This window comes from Heliangelus exortis, chromosome 23 (assembly GCF_036169615.1).
Source record: "Heliangelus exortis chromosome 23, bHelExo1.hap1, whole genome shotgun sequence".
NCBI lineage: Eukaryota > Metazoa > Chordata > Aves > Apodiformes > Trochilidae > Heliangelus > Heliangelus exortis.
Genome location: NC_092444.1, coordinates 1801021 through 1821331, shown reverse-complemented (window position 1 = coordinate 1821331; position 20311 = coordinate 1801021). Strand labels below are relative to the sequence as shown.

The 20311-nt window shown below is 49.7% G+C and overlaps 1 protein-coding gene across 2 annotated transcripts in view; it reads right to left on the bottom strand.

The window, feature by feature from the left end:
- Positions 1-10685: 10685 nt before the first annotated feature.
- The window catches only part of EPHB2 (EPH receptor B2), a 126329-nt gene continuing 116703 nt past the window's right edge, over positions 10686-20311 (bottom strand). The window contains exons 13-16 of one of the 2 annotated variants that reach the window (XM_071766777.1): positions 15712-15861; positions 15060-15253; positions 14283-14438; positions 10686-12079 (exon numbers count right to left, since the gene is read on the bottom strand). In XM_071766777.1, the coding sequence (XP_071622878.1) occupies positions 11971-12079; positions 14283-14438; positions 15060-15253; positions 15712-15861 (609 nt within the window). In that variant the 3' untranslated portion in view covers positions 10686-11970. The remainder of the gene's footprint in view (positions 12080-14282; positions 14439-15059; positions 15254-15711; positions 15862-20311) is intronic. The other variant, XM_071766778.1, reaches the window with a different exon arrangement.

The window sequence follows — 20311 nt, the reverse complement described above, 5'->3', positions numbered from 1 at the left end:
AAAGACATCCGACGGAGCCAGGGGGGGAAGCCCTGGTCTGAATGGAAGACACATCCCTGTGTAACAAGGACCTGCACACTATCTCCCCATTCATAATTAAGAAAACAAATCAATGTAAATACTGTCATGAAAAGTCTTACATTGTCCCCAGGGCCATGGAAAACATATAGGATGATGGAGAGGAGGAAACCAGGGTTGGGAACACCCCTGGAGCTGATGTATCCTTGGATTAGTGTTAGGGAGATGACAAGACACAGCATGGACCAGACACATTTGTCTTTGGGCAGCTGAACAAACACAGCAATCATTTCCCCATCTTCCAGAGCTGAGACAAGGAGGTCAGGACCCAGAAAAATCTCCTCTCCCTCTTCCCTATGCCATGGGCAGCTCCTTCACAGCTCTCCCAGTGAAAGCTTCACACCTTGTCCTGCTGGAGAAGCCACAGGAATCCAGAGCCCTGGCATGCAGGAGCCACAGTGCTCATCCACAGAATCCCAGAATCATCAGGAAAGGAGGAAAGGACCTCTGGGATCATCAAATCATTAATTATTAATCCCCCCTGTGGTTCCCAGCCCATGGCACTCAGTGCCACATCCAGTCTCTTCTTAAAAACCTCCAGGGATGGAGAATCCACCCCCTTCCTGGGCAGCCCATTCCAATGCCTGATCACCCTCTCTGGAAAGAATTTTTTCCTAATATCCAACCTAACCCTCCCCTGGCAGAGCTGAAGCCCAGAGCCTCTTGTCTGACTGATAGAACTGACCCCCCCCCTGGCTCCAACCTCCTTCCAGGGAGTAGCAGAGAGTGATGAGGTCTCCCCTGAGCCTTCTCCAGACCAAGCCACCTCCCTCTTCCCTGCTACATTCCTGCCACCTCCTCATCTTTTCACCCTTCAGACCTCAGCACAAAGCCTCCTGCCCTCCAGGACCTTCTTGCTGTCTCCCTTGAATTCCTGAATTCCTGGCCTTTAGGAAAAAGCTCTTCCCTGCCAAGGAGCTTTTTCAAGAGGAAGCCTGGAGAGCTGTGTTGGCTCTTCAGCTCCCCAGGAGCCCCTGGAGATCCACGACCTGGGGCTGCACAGGGAGGGTTTTGATGAGCTGTGCTCACCCTGCATGGAGATCTGGGGGCTCCTGGTTGTCCTGCACCCCCCTTTTCAGACCAAACTTGGCCAAGTCACAGCTTTTCCTGGGAAACTCAACCCCCAGGCTCTGTTCTCCATCAGGAGCTGCCCCTGCTTGGCTCTGGTTTCAACTGCTTGGACATTCCCACAAGACTGAAAAAGGGACCTGAAGGATTGTCCTGGACTTCCCAGCCCCCCCAAAAGAAGGAATAAAAAAGAGTGAGACCTGACTGGGAATTCCCAGAGCAGATTTGGGATGAGGAGCTGTGTCCTCAGCCTGCTGGGTGTGCTCAGTTATCCCTGGGGAAGAGGCAGGGTTGGAAGCTTTGCCCTGAATTATTCCATGGGAACAAGATCAAGGATCTTGACACAGTTTCATACAACTCTTTACCTCCTGATCAGGAAGGATTTGAGGTCCCTGATGTGTCCAGGGAGGAAAGAGAAAAAGGCAGGGTGGTGATGAAGCTACAACCAGGTTTTTCCTGCAGAGATGGGATGAGCCAGCTCCAAGGAAGGGAATCCTTGGTGATGCCCCAAACTTAGACAAACCATCCAGCCCTCCTCTACTGGGGCAAAAACCAATGCAGAGAGCAGAGAGATGGTGATGGAGATCCAGGAATGAAAAAACAAAAGGGTTACATGCTGAAAAGTGGATAGAAAAGTCACTGGAAGAGGCCCTGGCATCCAAAAGGATTCCCCCTGACACAGGATCTAGACTTGGATCCACAAGTGAAGGACCAGATGTAAATCCCCAGTCCCTGATTTTTTTTCCCCCTCCAGCTCCAGAAGCCTGGGAAGGGCTGTGCTGTCATCTTGTGGGGTTCAGACCATTAAAAAAGAGGAGAAAAGAGAAGCCAGGACCTCAGCAGGAGAACCTTGATGAGCTGGGAGGAGCACTGCCTGGAGATGTGAGCACCAAGAACTGCTCTCCTTGCAGAAGGGACACATCTCAGGGCACCCCCAAGCTCCCAAGCTCATTTTCAGCCTCTCCAACACCCTCAGCCTCCAGGGAATATTTCTTTGCACACCTACACGAGGTGGACTCCTCACTGTTTGATGGGACAGGGGATGTCCAGACTTTTCTGTCTACTCTGCACGTGGCTGATCCTGGGGAGGGTGAGCTGGGATGTCTCGTTTCCTTCCACTATTGAACAGCTTGGAAAAAAACCTTTGGAGCTTGAAGGGAAGATGATCAGGGCTTCTCCTGCCCTGGGGAACCCACTGGCTGCAGGAGCCTGAGAAAATCCTTACTCCAGAAGCACCACAGGATTTTGAGTCCTCCTGCAAGCAGAACTGAGCTGTTGGAACAGGAATTTAACCCCTCTGTGGCTGTCAGGCTTTGTTTCTCTGTTCCCAGCCCTGGGGAAAGTCCTGGCTTGCCTCTGGGACATGTGCTGTGAGGTGCCCAGGTATGGGAGGAAGAGCCAGAGGGGTCACCAGGAGGTGGGATGGGCAACCTGGAAGCCTCAGCCATGGGATTTGGTACCCACAGGGGAGGGTTGGGCTGTCCTCCAGTTAAAGCTGTGATTCCCACTGTAACCCAGTGCTGCTGGGATCAGAAAACTTCAGAGGAAAAAATACCAAAACATCAGAGAGCTTAGAGAACCATCAGCTCTGCTCTTTTCCCTTCCAGTTCTAAGTTGTCCCCAAGAACAACTCATCCCCCAAGAACTGAACTGTGGATTTCACACCCATCTGGAGCTTGTTCTGGAGCTCCCCCACTCAGCACTTGCTCTGGGGTGACTCTGGGATGTCACACAGGTCCCCAGAATCACCCCATTGCATTGAGACCTCTTTGCTCATGTCAGCAGCTTGTCCCAGGCTCCTTTTCTTGCATTTCCACCTGTGAGGCAGCTCCCATGGGGCCATTTGGACTCAGGGATGGACACCCAAGCTCATCACTGCAGCAGTGTCAGAAACCAACCCAGAGAAGAGGAAGGAAAAAAGGGAAGGGACCTCTCCTTACCCCAGCAGCCCTCTCTAGGAATCTCTGATTCCTAAAAATCTTATTATATATCATATCCTATCAGAAAAGGAGGTTGGAGACAAGGATGCTTCCATGGAGAGCTTCCACATCCAGAGCATGGCTCACCAGTCTCCTTTTTTGTGCCCTTCCTGCTGGGATGCCCTGGGATGAACTGGGAAGAGGAAGCAAATGGGAATTTCCTCTGACATGGGAAGCCCTCTGAGCCTTTCCTCACAAAACACCTTCACCAGGAAGAGTGAAGAATGGAAAATCAATGCTGCTCAATAGAGCACTGGGGCTTTCCAAGAGATTTCAAGTGGGTCATTCCCAGGAATAGGGAGGTACCAAAGAAATGCTGCAGGAATCCACCCCCCACCCCTGGGCACCCACAGCACAGAAAATCTGGAAGAGGCATTTTTTGTGTAAACACAGATTTTCCCTCCCACGAATTTCTCCACATTTTCTGGCTCCATCCAATGGATGCACTGGGTCCCACCCTTCAAACACTGTGCTTTGCAGGGAAGAATATTCCCTGCCTTGGTGCTTGGATTGTGAGAAGCAGTGACTGCTGCCCAGTCACCTTTATTCACATTTTTCCTGATTTCAGGGCACAGAATTTTCTACCATCATGGTTGAGCTCTGCCAGCCACATGAATTTATTTCTCTTTTATAGCTCCCAAAGACTCCTGGCTCTTCCTGAGGCCCATCCCTGATTATTTCCTTGTTTCCATGGATCCCTTTGGAACTGAGGAGCACACAGCCAGCATTTAAATATATCAGAGTTTTTCTGGCTCACAACAACATCCTCATGTGGAGGCTACTGAGTGCTAATACTTGTTAATAATCAGCTTCACATTTATTCCCCCTCTGGAACATCCAGGTGAGGGTTGGATGGGCCACACCATCCATCCCAGGCTGCTGTCCCCAGTGTCTGGGTGACATTTCTTAGGGGGATCTGGTCCTTTTTTTTTGTCACCCTCCATCCCCCAGGCTCAGGGGACCACAAGCTGAAGGCAGAGCAGAAGAAAAGCAGCTTGGGGGAAAGAGGGAATTGCCTGTCAGCTTCTGGTTAGAGGAACCTATTTCCCCCCACTCCTCCTGGAATTCCTTCCATGATTTTTGATAAAATTGCTGTCTGGCTACTCAAGACTCAACAAAGTTTAATCCCAGACCTAGAAGGAACCATCACTGATGCCAGTGCAGGAGCTGGGGACTGAGATTAGAGGTAGAAGTTGCAGTGGAGGCAAGTGAAAAAATTCCTGAAATATGCTGGGATGAAAGAACTGGAAAAAAGGATCCAAACCAAACATTTCTTGTTCTTTTGCACGAAGGCAAAATGGAGGTCCTGAAAAACAAATAAATAATGAGGCACACAAGGTCAAGTCCTGGTTTGTAGGAATGGAAATCAGGGGCACAATGAACCTCAAAGTCTGTGCTTGGGGTGAGCAGGGAGCAGACAGGGGTACAGGAGTGGGAATGCTGCTGCCCTCCCCCAGAGCAGAGGCATTTATTCCAGAATTAGGGAAAAAAAAAAAAAAAAAAGAGAGAGAAACTGCTGAATCAATTGTAAGAGAATGCAGGGTAAGACAAACAAAGATTTGTGGGGAGACTTCATGCTTCCAGTCCCCAAATTCTGCAGATATCGTTTGTCAGTGGAGCTGGCAGGAAAAAGAGAGGAAGAGCAATTAAATAAATCCCAGAAAATGTATACAGAGTGAAGAGGGTTTTCTAGGAGAATTATGGAAGATTGCAACACACCCTGAAAGCCAACACAGCCCAAACCTTGTCCTGACTTTGGGAAGGGCTCCATAGCTACAAGAAGCAAAATTATTCTGGAAAAGTCTAAAGAGAAGCAGAAATGTGGCTTGAGATGGAAAAAAACACATGAATTCTGCATAGTAGGAGGATTCTAGCACCTCTCAGCAGTGACAAGAAGAAATCAGCAATAGGGAAGAGAATATTTGGGGGGGAATTGCTTGTGGGACAGCCAGGGGTGGAACTGAACTGAACTGGGAAGATGATGGAACCAAGCTGGAGAGATGATGGGAGAAAGGAGGATATGGGGGGGCTGAGCACTGGGAGGGAGAGCTCAGATCCTGCAGCTCTGGGGGTGTCATTTGGCTGAAGTGATGGATACAAAGCTCTGTGAGCAGGTCCTGGAGCAGCTCAGGAAGAGGAGGGTGGCCCAGCAAAGCTCATTTTCAGGAATGATCCCCTGAATGGCACTGGGGAGCTGCCAGCAGAAGATAAAAAATGAAGTCAATGCTACATTAGTTGCTCAGATAACTCTGAAGGAGGAAATGCTGAATCCTGCATGGGAAGGACTTGTAAGTGTGTAAAATTTCTGAAGCTGGCAAAAGACCTGCAGTAAATCAGCCTCAAGTTAGACACGCAGGGAGGGAGAGGAAATAAATTTTTCAAATAGACTCCAGTAAAGCAAACCAGACAGCAGGGATATTTCCAGCCACTCTGGATCCATCCATACATGGCAGGCACAGATTTATGATATCATTAGAGGATACAACTGCTAAGGATGCAGCATTCAAACCCTGACTCCAGGTTTCCAAGAGATCAAGCTGAAAAATAGAAGAAGAAGTTTTCTCAACTGCCCCAAACTCCCCAAGAGGTTTTCTTGCCTCAGCCACTGGGTGATGCTTACTGGGAAGAACCTTTCCTTTAGCACTGACTCAAAGAACTGATTCAAACACCTTGAAGGGAGGTGGGAAAAGCATTATAGGGGCAGCAGAGAGCAGGATGTGACATATTGGTGGCCCCTTTATGGCCAAGCCTGAGGTAGGTGAGGATGCAGCATCCCCCTCTGCCCTGCCCCATGGGGGGAATCACTCCATGTGCTCCCAGGCACTTGATGCTCTTCTTGCTGCCCCAGCTCTGCAGAGCCCAGCATGGGATAAAAAGCCCCATGGGAATGGGAAGACCAGTGCCTAACTGGTGAACCCTGTGCCAGCCCCATTTACCCAGCTGTGAGGCTGATGTGGTGAGGATGTGATGGAGAGGAGCAGCCAGGCTGTGGCCAGCAAGCTCCTCAGCTGCTGAGAACAACAACAAAAAAAAAAAAAAAAAACCCATGAAGTTTATAAAAGGTAGTTCTGAGATCCTACTGGGGAGGGGGGGAGGTAATTTATTCACAGTGCCCCTTTTTGTGTTCCCAAAACTGGCACAGGGAATCCTCCTGGCAGTGCTGCATCTCACAACCTTGTTTCTCCTTTTGCCACAGCTGAAAATGAGCCACTAAAAATATTTGAATTTTTTACTATCCACACCTGCTCTGCTTGCTCCACTCTGCCCATGATTTGAATCTATCCCTGGCCAACCAAATAAGTTTTTGTTTTTTTTTTCAGCCTGGGATCCTGCTCAGCTCTCCATCACCAGACAGGGCTGAAGCAGAAGAGGTGAAAGCAAAGTCATAAAATCACAGAATCCTAGAGTAGCTGAGGTTGGAAGGGACCTTGGGCATCATCTCCTCCAACCTCCTGCCATGCCCAGGGACACCTCTCATCCAGCCCCAAGGCTTTAATCCAAGCTGGGCTTGGAGACCTCCAGGGAGGAAGGGCTGGGAGGTAGCTTGAAAAGTGCAGGGGAAATGTGAAAATCCCACCAAGCTGCCTGAAAATCCCCTTGTGCTGATGTTGGTTAAATATTCCTGCAGACACCCATGCCCAGCACTTGTTTCACAGTGTCAGCTTTAGCAAGAGCCTTCTCCCCACCAAGCTGGCTTTTCCCCTCTAGACCCATATTTCACCAGAGTGCATTTGATGCCCATGAAATCAAGGTTTAAATCACTCCAGTGCCTCTGCCCTCCACTGGAGCCTGTGCCAGAGGCATTTTGACAACCAGAGGACTTTACAGCTTGGTTCCCCCTGCTCCCAAGAGAGCTGTGGGATGGAGAAAACAGCAGTTTTACAGAATTTCCATTGCAGGTTCAGTTCTCCAGTAATCCTGCAGTGAAATGCAGACAGCAGTGCCTGGCACAAAGGGATGGGAAGGGGCTGCTTTAGGACCAACCCTGTGGGGGGTTTGGACCAGAAGAAGAAGCCAAGGATGTGATTTCTCTGTCCCTTCCTTCACAGTGGGTTGGGTCTGGTAGGTAGATGTGTATCTAGTGAGGAGATTCAGTGCATGGAGACAAAATATCTCCAGATGAAGAAGACCTGAAGTTCCCATTCCAAGCCCTGTCTGACAGCACCTGGCCCTGAAGGGATGCTGGGTGCCCATTGCTCTTCCTTAGTGTCTGCTGGAATGGAAGGGAAGGCAGAGAAGAGGCAAGAATTGTCTGGGAAGGACAACTGAAGGGCATCAGGTGCCCCATAGGAATTGCCTGGTGAGTTTTCTAGACAGGAAACTGCAGGCAGCAGGCAGGGGGCACAGCACCCTGCATCCCTCAGCCTGACCCCAGGGACCTGCAGACATGGCCTTGGGAAAGAGACAACTGCTCCTTGTTCAGACACAGCAGCTACAGTGAGATGGGAACACCCCAGGTGAGGATGGGAACACCCCAGGTGAGGATGGGAACACCCCACGTGAGGATGGGAACACCCCAGGTGAGATGGGAACACCCCACATGAGATGGGAACACCCCAGGTGAGATGGGAACACCCCACGTGAGGATGGGAACACTCCACATGAGATAGGAACACCCCACATGAGATGGGAACACCCCACATGAGGATGGGAACACCCCAGGTGAGGATGGGGACACACAATGTGAGGATGGGAACACCCCAGGTGAGGATGGGAACACCCCAGGTGAGATGGGAACACCCCACATGAGATGGGAACACCCCACCTGAGGATGGGAACACCCCAGGTGAGGATGGGAACACCCCACATGAGGATGGGAACACCCCAGGTGAGGATGGGAACACCCCAAGTGAGATGGGAACACCCCAGGTGAGGATGGGAACACCCCACATGAGATGGGAACACCCCAGGTGAGATGGGAACACCCCACGTGAGGATGGGAACACTCCACATGAGATAGGAACACCCCACATGAGATGGGAACACCCCACATGAGGATGGGAACACCCCAGGTGAGGATGGGAACACCCCAGGTGAGATGGGAACACCCCACATGAGGATGGGAACACCCCATGTGAGGATGGGGACACCCCACATGAGGATGGGAACACCTCAGGTGAGATGGGAACACCCCAGGTGAGGATGGGAACACTCCACATGAGATGGGAACACCCCACATGAGGATGGGAACACCCCAGGTGAGATGGGAACACCCCAGGTGAGGATGGGAACACCCCAGGTGAGGATGGGAACACCCCAGGTGAGATGGGAACACTCCACATGAGATGGGAACACCCCACATGAGGATGGGAACACCCCAGGTGAGGATGGGAACACCCCACATGAGGATGGGAACACCCCAGGTGAGGATGGGAACACCCCACATGAGGATGGGAACACCCCAGGTGAGGATGGGAACACCCCAGGTGAGGATGGGAACACCCCAGGTGAGCAGCTCTGAGCACAGCTCCACACTTCCCCAGGACAGGGAGCAGCTTCTTGGTTCTCTGGGTGCCCTCTCCCAGCATTTTGTGTGGTTTTAGTTAATATCTTTGATTTTTACACCCTGCTCTTGCAAATCTCTCTCTTTCCTGACCATTAAAAGCCTTGAGTAGATACACAGGCTGAAGCAGGGTGGGTGTAGGACACAGAGCTGGCTATGTCAGAGAAGCCCAGCCTGCTTTGAGTTGGGAGGGACCTTAAAAATCACCCAGTGCCCCCCCAGCAATGGTCAGGGACACCTCCCCCAGCCCAGGGTGCTCCAAGCCCCATCCAACCTTCAGCACTGCCAGGGATGGGGCAGCCACAGCTTCTCTGGGAAACCTGGGCCAGGGGCTCAGCACCCTCACCCCAAACAATTTCTTCCTAAAATCCAACCTCAATCTCCCCTCTCTCTCCCAGTTCCAAGCCCTTCCCCCTCATCCCATCCCTCCAGGCCCTTGTCCCAAGTCCCTCCCCAGCTTTCCTGGAGCCCCTTCAGGCACTGGAAGGTGCTCTAAGGTCTCCCCATGGGATCCTTCTCTTCTCCAGCCTCAACACCCCCAACTCTCTCAGCCTGGCTCCAGAGCAGAGCATTTCTTCCTAAATTCCAGCCTAAATCTCCCCTCTCCAAGTTTTAACCCATTTCCCTTGTCCTCTCCCTACCCCCCCATGTCCAAAGCCCTCCCCCAGCTTTCTTGCAGCCCCTTCAGATATTGGAAGGTTGCTCTGAGCTCACCTGGGAGCCTCCTCTTCTCCAGGCTCAACAACCCCAATCCCTCAGCCTGGTTTCATGCCTAGAGCCCCCCCAGCCCTCACTCCCCATCACATTCTGCCTTCCAAAAATGACACAGAGCAACAAAACTACTGCCAGAGGGGACACCTTGGGGACACTGAGCACTGGAGGTGTCCCCAGCACAAAGCTGCTCTGGTGTTCCCACAGCTACAGATGCACTTTTGGATGCAAGAACAGATTTATCCAGTGATTTATCCAGCTGAAACCACAGCCCTGCACTAGAGGTTTCAGGGTTTTTTTTTCAGATTTTCAGGGAAAATTTCTCCAAGGAATTCTGCTGAAGCACCAAGCACTGGGACAGGAGGAGTGAGCAGAGGAATAGGGAGGGCAGAGTGGGGCCACTCACAAGTTGTTGGGTCTGGGCTGCAAGTGGGAAATGCCAAGAATTTTATAAATAGCCTGATATTCTACAAGCAGCCTAGGGACATGGAGTCTGGCCACAGAGGGTGAGACAGCTTGGGATTTCCATCCTCAGCAGACACACTTCCCTTTGGATTCAGCTCCTGGAAAATCCAGCTCCCAGGGAACAACACCCCATGCTGCCCTAGGAATGACATCAAATGCCAGACAAGGTCCTGTAAACACCAAAGATGTGGCCATGGCCAGAAGCTGTGTGGAAAAATGTCCCATGTGGCCAGGGGTGGCTTTTATCTGATGCTGAACAGGGAGAATGAGCCCACCCTGCACTTGCTTGGTGGTTTTTACACCCCCCAAAGAGCTGCTCATCAACTATTTATTTCAATTATTTAGAAATCCACTCACTGACCATTCAGCTCCTACCACGTTTTGCCTCTGGAGACCTGGGCTCCCAGCTCAGAGTTTTTGCCTTTGCTGTCCCAGGTTCTCCCAGCACATCATCCAAGGAAGTGCCCAAAGACCCTGAAGACCCCAAAAAAACCACCTGCTGAGCTTAAACCATCCCCAACCTGGAAGCCAACACCATCCACACTCCCAGAGCCCTCCTGCCACAAGCTCCTCTCAGAGGCTGAGGCTTCCCCTGCCTTCAGGGGGTACAAACACCAAGCTCAGAGCTCCCCAAACAGCCAGAAATTCCCAAAAGGGCTCCCAGACCCAGCTGTGGAGTCACAGCCCCCAAACCCTATCTGTCCTCCCCATCTTTCCCTCCCTCCCCCCTTAAATCCCCTCCCCAAGCCCTCTGTGATGCTGCAACCCTGAATCAAGCAGGTGCTCGTTTCATCTTGGCACAAAACTGGCAAAAGTTTGCAAACCCCCCCCTTGGGCCATGACAAAATCTAAAATAACAACCAAGCAAACAGGAGGAAATGTGCATATAAAAATTTTTTTCTCTCTCCTGGCAAATTGTCAATAAGCTGCAATTATTCCTTCCCCAGGGAAGGGATTGTTTAAGCTCTTGAATTGATATGATGCTTGGAGATCTCATTTCTTGTTCATTTAAAAAAAAAAAAAAAAAAAAAAAAAAAAAAAGACCCAGCCAACCAAAAAAAAAAATTACCAACCCCAAAACTCACAAACTGGTGGGAACAAAAGAAGGGAAAAGGACAAATCTCCCAACAATGACAACTGAAAAATAAAGGTACACGTCAGCATTTGTAATCAAAAACTACTACATACTGTACTTGGGAAGTCTTCTGGGAAAAGATCATTGGCATCTAGTGAGGACATCACTAAAAGTCTTGTGCATATGATATGTATGAGACAAAGATGCCATTGGGGGTGGCTGGATGGACCTTAGGAAACTGTCACTCACAGAACTGTTCCATGACAGGAGAAAATAAGAGATGTAAAAAGGGTTGGTTGTCCCCATCCCCACCCCCCAAGTGTTACAGATTCCTTCTCATTTGTCAGAAACAGCCTCTTCTAGTCTCAGTTTATTTCTGTTTGTGTTTTTTTGTTTTTTTTTTTTTGTTTTTTTTTTAAAAAAAAAAAAAGTCTTCAACTTTTGAAGAAGTCCATATCAGCTTCTGAGATGCACTTGGTTCCACAGCACCAAAGAGCTTCAGCTCTCTCTCCCCTTTGATTTGCTCAGAGGGGCTTTCTGGAAGGACTGTTGGCTCCAGGACATCCCCAGAGCCCCCATCCCACCTGAGAAAGGGAAGTGCTTCTCATCACCTTGCTTTGCATTCATCTTCTTGAAAAAGTCTCATTGCTCCAGAGGTGTCTGGGCCCAGCTGCAGCAGCCCTGTGCAAGAAGAAAGAGATGAACCTGCTATTTTCTCTTCCTTTGGAGACTCCCATTGGTCTTGGAGCCCTTTTCAAGGATGCAACTGCTTGATTATTATTGAAAAACATTTCACAGGTTTCTTTTCGTTGTGGGGTTTTTGTGGTTTTGTTTTTTTTTTTTTTCAAAACAGTAGTCTTTTTTTTTTGTTGTTGTTGTTCTTTTTTGTTCCCTTTTTCCATTGCTTTGATTCTAGAAGCTCTGGGTGACTTCTCAGTATCAATGCCAGGGCATTTTTTCCTTTTGCCATGATCCTCAGAGCAGCTGCTTGTCTCTGGTCCATGCAGAACACTCAAGACCTGGAGCTCAGACACACAGGGGCAAAGGGGAGCAGAGCCTGGAGGAAGAGGAGGAGGAGGAGGACACATCCCTCAAACCTCCACAGACTGGATTTGGTTCATCTGTGCTCTCATCACCTGGATACTGTTCAGAATTTTCTTCTGGTGTCCTGCTAAAGTGACCCCAACTCGTAGAATGTCCCTTTGGGAGGAAAAGAGACAAAAAACACCATGAAAATCATCAAACTTGCACAGCAGAACAAGCCCATGTCTGAGCATCCCCCTGGAGCCTGGTGTGGAGGGACCTGAAGTCTCCACAGATTGGAGAAATCTCCACAGATTGATTCACAAGTGCAAAGCAGAGGGTGAAACCTACACTTTGACTTTTTTTTTTGGCTTGTCCTCCCAATTTTTGCATTTGCCCTCTACCTGCAGCATCCCAGGCTCCTGACAGCCTCAGCAGAGGGGGTGAAACCAAAGAGCCTGGTGAAATCCAACCCACTCAGCCCCTGCTCACTGCTTCCAAGTGAATTTGCTGTAGGTTTTCTGCCCTCCTTTTGTTGCTCTCTTTGCAGGTTTGGATTCCCTCAATCATTTTGTGACACAGTAACCCAGTTTTTCCATCCCTGGAGAAACATGAGCAGGATGTGCTGCACCCTCAGCAGTCAATCTCACTACCTCTGAGCAGCCCAGGGCTGTTCTTGCTCCTTTTGCTTTGATCTGATGAGGCTGTGAAGTGCTAAGCTTTTGCTACTTCTCTTTGCTGAATCTCATTTTTGCACTATTTCTATTTTTTTTTTTTTTATGGGTATTAGGGAAAATTCAAAGTTATGCCAAGAGCCTGAGCATGGCTCTGTTGGTCCAGTCTGTGATGGCTCCAACCCAGTTTGCTACTCATCTCCCTCTTGGTGGATGAATCTCAGTCAGAATTCTGGAGGGATGGCATCCATGAGATGTGTCCCATTCCTGACCCTAAGGATTTAGAGGATTTAGTTGCCCAGAGAGGTGGTGGAAACCCCATCCCTGGAAGTTTGGAAGGCCAGGCTGGACAGAGATCTGAGCTGGTGGGGGTTGGTGATCAAACTGGGTGATCTTAAAGGTCCCTTCCAATCCTGAAAATTCTATGATTTTAGGATTTTCAGTTGATTTAAGTGTGAGGAACAGACTTTTAAGAAATGTGGCAAAACCCTTGGCTGTTTTGGAATGGAATTTAAGGGGCAAAGAAGGGGAAAAACCAGGAGCTCTAAGGAAAGGTGGAAAAAATCCTCTAGGAGGTGTGAGAAATGTTTTCTTCAGAGCTTGCTTTGGATCTTCTCTTGGTTCAAGCAATGGAAACAGGAAGAAGGAAAGTGGGCAAGGCCAGGTTGGATGAGGCTTTGACTGGATAGGAAACATCCCTGCCCATGGCAAGGAGGTTGGAGTGGATGATCCCTAAGATCCCTCCCAAGGTCAGCCAGGAATTCTGGAGGGATGGCATTCAGGAGGTAGGGTTGGACTGTGGTGCTGGTGTGATGTCCCTGTGTTTGCTCCAAGTTCTTCCTCCCTATCCTTCAGATTCCATGGACCCTCTTCCTGCTTTCTCAACACAGCCTTTGGAGTGTCAAAACCAGCCCTGGAGCCTTGGGGGGATCTTCTGTACCACGGATGCTCTGACTCAGGATTGCCATGGGAATTTCCTGGCAGCAAAAAGACAGGAAAGGTCAGTTTGGCTGATTCTTTGTGAGATTTAAAGCCTGGAATTAGGCACCAAATCCCAAAACCTTCCTGGTTACCAGGCACAGAAACGTGGCAGCACTTCCAGATGGCTTTAAGTTGGGTTTACTGACTGGAACCAACCACCAGTCTCTCACTGGAGGTACCAGAGCCCCACCAGGGGATTTCAGCTGCCTGATTCCTCTGCAGAATTTCCTAAGGTTTTGCCTCTGAGGGACATTTTTAGTTGGATGCAGGGCAATTCAGACTGAACTTGAAACCATCTGGACCTTCAAAGACCTTCCTCTGGCAGAGCTTTGCTTGCAGCAGGCTTGTCTCCATCACCCCACCAACCATGTATCCAGGAGGCCTGCAGGGTCTGAAAGTGCTCTTGAGTGGTTTGTAATTGCCTGAGGTGGACCTGAAATCTCTATTTGTTCCATCTTTAGAGACCTTTTTTTTTTTTTAGAAATTGAATTTTATAGATCAGGAGTAACAGACAGACAGACACATGGTTTGAGGACAAGGCAGAGGCTGCAGAACTGAGCATTTCTGCAGCAACTGAGTAGCCTAAAAGTGAGTCCACAAAGCAGCATATAAAGTGCTGTAGTGCTGTATCACTTTATAGCTATAAAGTGTTATAAAAGTGAAACCACACTGCATGAAAATAAAGAGCAATTCAATGCAACCCCTTGTGTGCTTGGGGCACTTACTCTACAGTCATCTGAGACACTACATCAAAGGTGGTGAAGCCAGCACTGGCAAAGCTCTCCTTGTACTGGCTCATCTTGATGGCATCCAGCCACTCATCCACAGTGTTGAAGGTGGAATAATCCGGGATTGTGCGGTCGAGCAGGGGGAGGTTCATCCTGAAACACAGAAATGGGGGCTGAGCAGGGAGGAGAGCACCCAAAGCACACGTGGTTCTGCACCTCCTGGCACCTGGAGGGACCTGGACCAGCAGGGAGAAGTAACCCCCCTGTTCAGTAGGTTGTAAAGAGCATCAGGAAAATGTTTCTGGAGCAGCTGGTACAGGAGAGGTCGGAGCCATCAAAGCTGATGTGATGCAGCTCTAAAACCTTGGTTGCAGAAGGGGAGGGAGAACATTCTCATGGTGGGGACAGTGATTCCCACAAGTTAGTGTAGCACCACCTAGTCCAGGGTGCTACAACAAAGCCTGCCAAGGCTTTGTTTGCCTCCCCAGCAGGCAAGATGCCCCATGGAGCACTCCCAAAGCACCCACACCCATCCAGGAATCTCATGGATGTGAAACCAAGATGCTCCTCTAGGAATGCACCATCCAACTCAAGGAACTGGCTGTCTTCACCAGCCCTAACCTGTCCAGGGAGGGGGAAACTTTAATGCCCTTCCTATAAAGGTCCAACCCACAAAATCAAGTGCCTCTAGGACAGCCAGCTCGGGGGAGATGAGGGGTGGTGGCCACAAAGGCCACCAGAAGCCAAAGGAGAAGAGGACACAGAGCTACATACCCAGAAGAGAGAGGTGCCATGGCTTTCAGGCTGTTTGGGTTTCGGATCATTTTATCTAAGGTGTTGACAATCTGCCCAAATTTGGGTCGGTGGTTTCGGTCCTTCTGCCAGCAGTCCAGCATGAGCTGGTGGAGGGCATTTGGGCAATCCATGGGTGGTGGCAGCCTGTAGTCCTGCTCGATGGCATTTATCACCTGCAAGAGGAGAAAAAGAGATCAAAGCACTTGCAAATAAACCTCTTTTAATTTAGAAAGTTTCTTTTCTTGGGTCCTGGAGGTGAGCACCACAGCCAAGCAGACTGCAGAGGGACTCTCTGTCATCTCAGCCACCACCACCACCACCTCTACACTTCAACTCCCAGCCCTTTGCATCTCGTGGTGTCCTGGGGGGTGATGCCAGCCTTGTTCAGGTGACATTCAACCTTGCTGGCCACCTGTGATGAGCCGTGGCCATCAGTCTCCTAACCAGGGCCAGGTTAATCCTGGGTATCTGAGGATGCTCACCTCAACCCTGCCCCACTGCGTGGCTGTTGCACCAGCCTTAATTTCTCAATGGCACCAGAACAAAAGCCAAAGTTCTCCCTGTAGCCATCCCTTGGCCTTGCAATGGTCCCATTTTGAGGGTTTCTGCTCCTGGTTTCCTAACAACTCACATCTTGGTTGGTCATGTCCCAGTAGGGCCGCTCTCCGTAGGACATCACCTCCCACATGACAATTCCATAGCTCCAGACATCACTGGCTGAGGTGAATTTTCGGTACTGAATGGCCTCAGGTGCTGTCCATCGGATGGGGATCTTCCCCCCCTGCAGGAAAAAGACAGAGAGGGTGGTTAACAGGAAGAGCTGGAAGGGAAAAAGAGGAATGTCCAAAATAATTGTGCATCCAAGATGCCAGCAAAGCCCCGGCAGGAAGGGATGGACACAAGGGTGGATACAGGGCTATCCCTGTGCCCAGCCAAGCCCAGGAAACCTTCAAGGATTTGGAGGGATGACCTCTCACAGGGCTGCCACACCTTCGTAGGGAAGAAGCTTTTCCTGTTCTTCACCTGGAACTTCCCAAGCCTCTTGTGATACCCTCTGGAATCACTGGGAAGAGTTTGGCTCTGTCTTTTTTGTAACTACCCTTCAAGTAAGTCATGTTTAGGTACCCCCTCAGCCTCCTCCTCACATGAAACAAATCCAGGTTCTTCCACCTTCCTACTGCATGTCTTGGGCATGACAAAACATCCATGGCTGCTGGAAGGGCTGGAAGGGAAAAAGAGGAATGTCCAAAATAATTGCGCATCCAAGATGCCGGCAAAGCCCCAGCAAGAAGGGATGGACACCAGGGTGGATACAGGGATATCCCTGTGCCCAGTCAAGTCCAGGAAACCTTCAAGGATGGTGATTCCTCCCATTTGGAGGGATGACCTCTCACAGGGCTGCCACACCTTCGTAGGGAAGAAGCTTCTCCTCTTCTTCACCTGGAACTTCCCAAGCCTGTTGGTGGAATCCTCTGGAATCACTGGGAGGAGTTTGGCTCTGTCTTTTTTGTAACTACCCTTCAAGTAAGTCATGTTTAGGTACCCCCTCAGCCTCCTCCTCCTCTTCACAAGCCCAGCTCCTTCCACCTTCCTACTGCATGTCTTGGGCATGACAAAACATCCATGGTTGCTGGAAGAGCTGGAAGGGAAAAAGAGGAATGTCCAAAATAATCACGCATCCAAGATGCTGGCAAAGCCCTGGCAGGAAGGGATGGACACAAGGGTGGATACAGGGCTATCCCTGTGCCCAGTCAAGTCCAGGAAACCTTCAAGGATGGTGATTCCTCCCATTTGGAGGGATGACCTCTCACAGGGCTGCCACACCTTCGTAGGGAAGAAGCTTCTCCTCTTCTTCACCTGGAACTTCCCAAGCCTGTTGGTGGAATCCTCTGGAATCACTGGGAAGTTTGGCTCTGTCTTTTTTGTAACTACCCTTCAAGTAGGTCATGTTTAGGTACCCCCTCAGCCTCCTCCTCACATGAAACAAATCCAGGTCCTTCCACCTTCCTACTGCATGTCTTGGGCATGACAAAATATCCATGGTTGCTGGAAGGGCTGGAAGGGAAAAAGAGGAATGTCCAAAATAATCGCGCATCCAAGATGCCAGCAAAGCCCCGGCAGGAAGGGATGGACACAAGGGTGGATACAGGGATATCCCTGTGCCCAGCCAAGTCCAGGAAACCTTCAAGGATTTGGAGGGATGACCTCTCACAGGGCTGCCACACCTTCGTAGGGAAGAAGCTTTTCCTGTTCTTCACCTGGAAGTTCCCAAGCCTCTTGTGATACCCTCTGGAATCACTGGGAAGAGTTTGGCTCTGTCTTTTTTGTAACTGCCCTTTAAGTCATGTTTAGGTACCCCCTCAGCCTCCTCCTCACATGAAACAAATCCAGGTCCTTCCACCTTCCTACAGCATGTCTTGGGCATGACAAAACACCCATGGTTGCTGGAAGGGCTGGAAGGGAAAAAGAGGAATGTCCAAAATAATTGTGCATCCAAGATGCCGGCAAAGCCCTGGCAGGAAGGGATGGACACAAGGGTGGATACAGGGATATCCCTGTGCCCAGCCAAGTCCAGGAAACCTTCAAGGATGGTGATTCCTCCCATTTGGAGGGATGACCTCTCACAGGGCTGCAACACCTTTGTAGGGAAGAAGCTTCTCCTCTTCTTCACCTGGAACTTCCCAAGCCTGTTGGTGGAATCCTCTGGAATCACTGGGAGGAGTTTGGCTCTGTCTTTTTTGTAACTGCCCTTCAAGTCATGTTTAGGTACCCCCTCAGCCTCCTCCTCCTCACAAGCCCAGCTCCTTCCACCTTCCTACTGCATGTCTTGGGCATGACAAAACATCCATGGTTGCTGGAAGAACTGGAAGGGAAAAAGAGGAATGTCCAAAATAATCGCGCATCCAAGATGCCGGCAAAGCCCCAGCAAGAAGGGATGGACACAAGGGTGGATACAGGGATATCCCTGTGCCCAGCCAAGTCCAGGAAACCTTCAAGGATGGTGATTCCTCCCATTTGGAGGGATGACCTCTCACAGGGCTGCCACACCTTCGTAGGGAAGAAGCTTCTCCTCTTCTTCACCTGGAACTTCCCAAGCCTGTTGGTGGAATCCTCTGGAATCACTGGGAAGAGTTTGGCTCTGTCTTTTTTGTAACTGCCCTTCAAGTAGGTCATGTTTAGGTAGCCCCTCAGCCTCCTCCTCCTCCTCACAAGCCCAGCTCCTTCCACCTTCCTACTGCGTGTCTTGAGCATGACAAAACATCCATGGTGCTTGTAGGGCCTTCTTGTACAAAACTGAACAGCTCTGAGTGTAGAAACAGCCAAAGTGACCACAGAATTTTTGAATCATTGAATGCTTTGAGTTGGAAGAGACCTTAAAGATCATCCAGCTCCAACCCTCCCTTCAGGGCCACCTGCCACTACACCAGGTCACCCCAAGCCCTATCCAACCTTGCCTGATCCCCTTTGGATCTCCATCCACTCTTTTGCTGTCACTCAGCCATTCCCAGAGGAGAATAAAAGGAATTAGAACATCCTCCTCCTCAGCTTTCTCCATCTGTAGACTCAGAGCTCACTGATTTACCATCCTCTTCAGCACAAGTCCCCAGGTGCCAGACTGGTGACAAATCCATGATCCAGCAGGTTTGATCCTGGAGACAGAGTTGGGGTGAGCATCTGCTTTGGAATGGCATCCTGGGTCACTGGTGGAAAATGGGATGGACTGGGTGGGCCTTCTATGGTCCTGCTGGGCAACAACAGCTCTGGAGAAATCACCAGGATTCTCCTCTCCCTTTGTGTGCACGGGGCCACGGGGATGGGAATGCTCTGGGCCTCCTGCTTTTCTACCAGGGTCATAGGATTTACAACTCAAGGGCCCTTCTGAAAGGCAAATATTCCCCTGTGCTGGAAAATTCAGAAAATTGTCTGTGTTTTGTGGCTGCTGGAAGATTAAAGAACATCACCTTTTGTCACTGAATCCCTACCACGTCTTCTGAAGGGTCTCCTGGGCCTTGAGAGGACTCAGGCCCTATCCATGCTGGAATAATGAAAAATCCATCATGCTCCTTCATCTTCTCACAGCCACAAACCTCAGCCAAAATATTTTGTTTTCCACAAGAGGGCGAAACCAAACATTCCATCTCAAAGATGATGTTCTCTCCATCAGGCATCATCTTAACAGAGCTCCTGACAAACAGGGGGGGTTTAAACTTGGCTAAAAGAGAAGCCCTCAACTAGAAATTGGGTATATTTGAAGGATCCTCATGGGAAATCACTTCATTGAGACTGGATTTTCCTAAGGTCCAGCATGAACCTCCAAAGCCATCCCTAGCTTGTGGCTGTTGCCCATCCATGGACAAAAGGTGTCACTGGGATAATGATAACTTATAAAAAATTTGTGGATTTTGGGACATTGGAGGATGGTGCAGTTTTAAAAGGAAGATATCACTATTTCTGGTTCTCTGTCACAGAGGGTGCACACATTCTGTCATCATATATTATATATGTGCCTACAAGAAAAAATAAATGAAGAGATGGCAGAGAGAAAAGGTACAGGAATAGAAACCAGGTGTAACCATCAAAAGCTCCCAGGTATTTGGTTTGAACACAAGGAAAGGTGATTGGATGTAAAGTCATGGGAAAAACAAATATTCCTGGTGTTCCTAAAAGGCATGGGGTGAGTGTAGATGATTCAGTGGTTGATGTTTGAAGCTCAGATGAGAATATAAGCACATTTTTAGGTGTTGGTTTGCTCTTCAGCCTCTGAAATAACACACTAAGAGCCATGCCAGCCATCTCATCAATGACAGCTTCAAAAGGAAGATGATCTACAGATCAAGCCCCAGATCTACCAAGAGTTATTCCCAAGAAGTCCTCTTTTGGGCATTGGACATGGGCACTGATCCTGCAGCATCCCTGCTGAGTGGGATTTATCAGAACTCCTGGCTGCAATCTCACCCAAAAACCAATAAAGTCTCCCAATTATCTGTGCCCAATCTGCAGCCTGAGCCAAGTCCTTGGTGGCACTTGTGGCATTCCTGGGAAGCTGTTAGGTGACCAGGAAACCATTTTTGGGAATGTTTCTTTGTCTCCTTCAGAAAGACCTGAATCCTCTGGACACGGGGCAATGGGCACAAGGTGCTCCTGGGGAAATTCCCATTGGACACAAGGGGAAAATTTTTCCCCATTAGGACAGTCAGACCTTGGAATGGTCTCCCAGGGAAAGGGGTGGA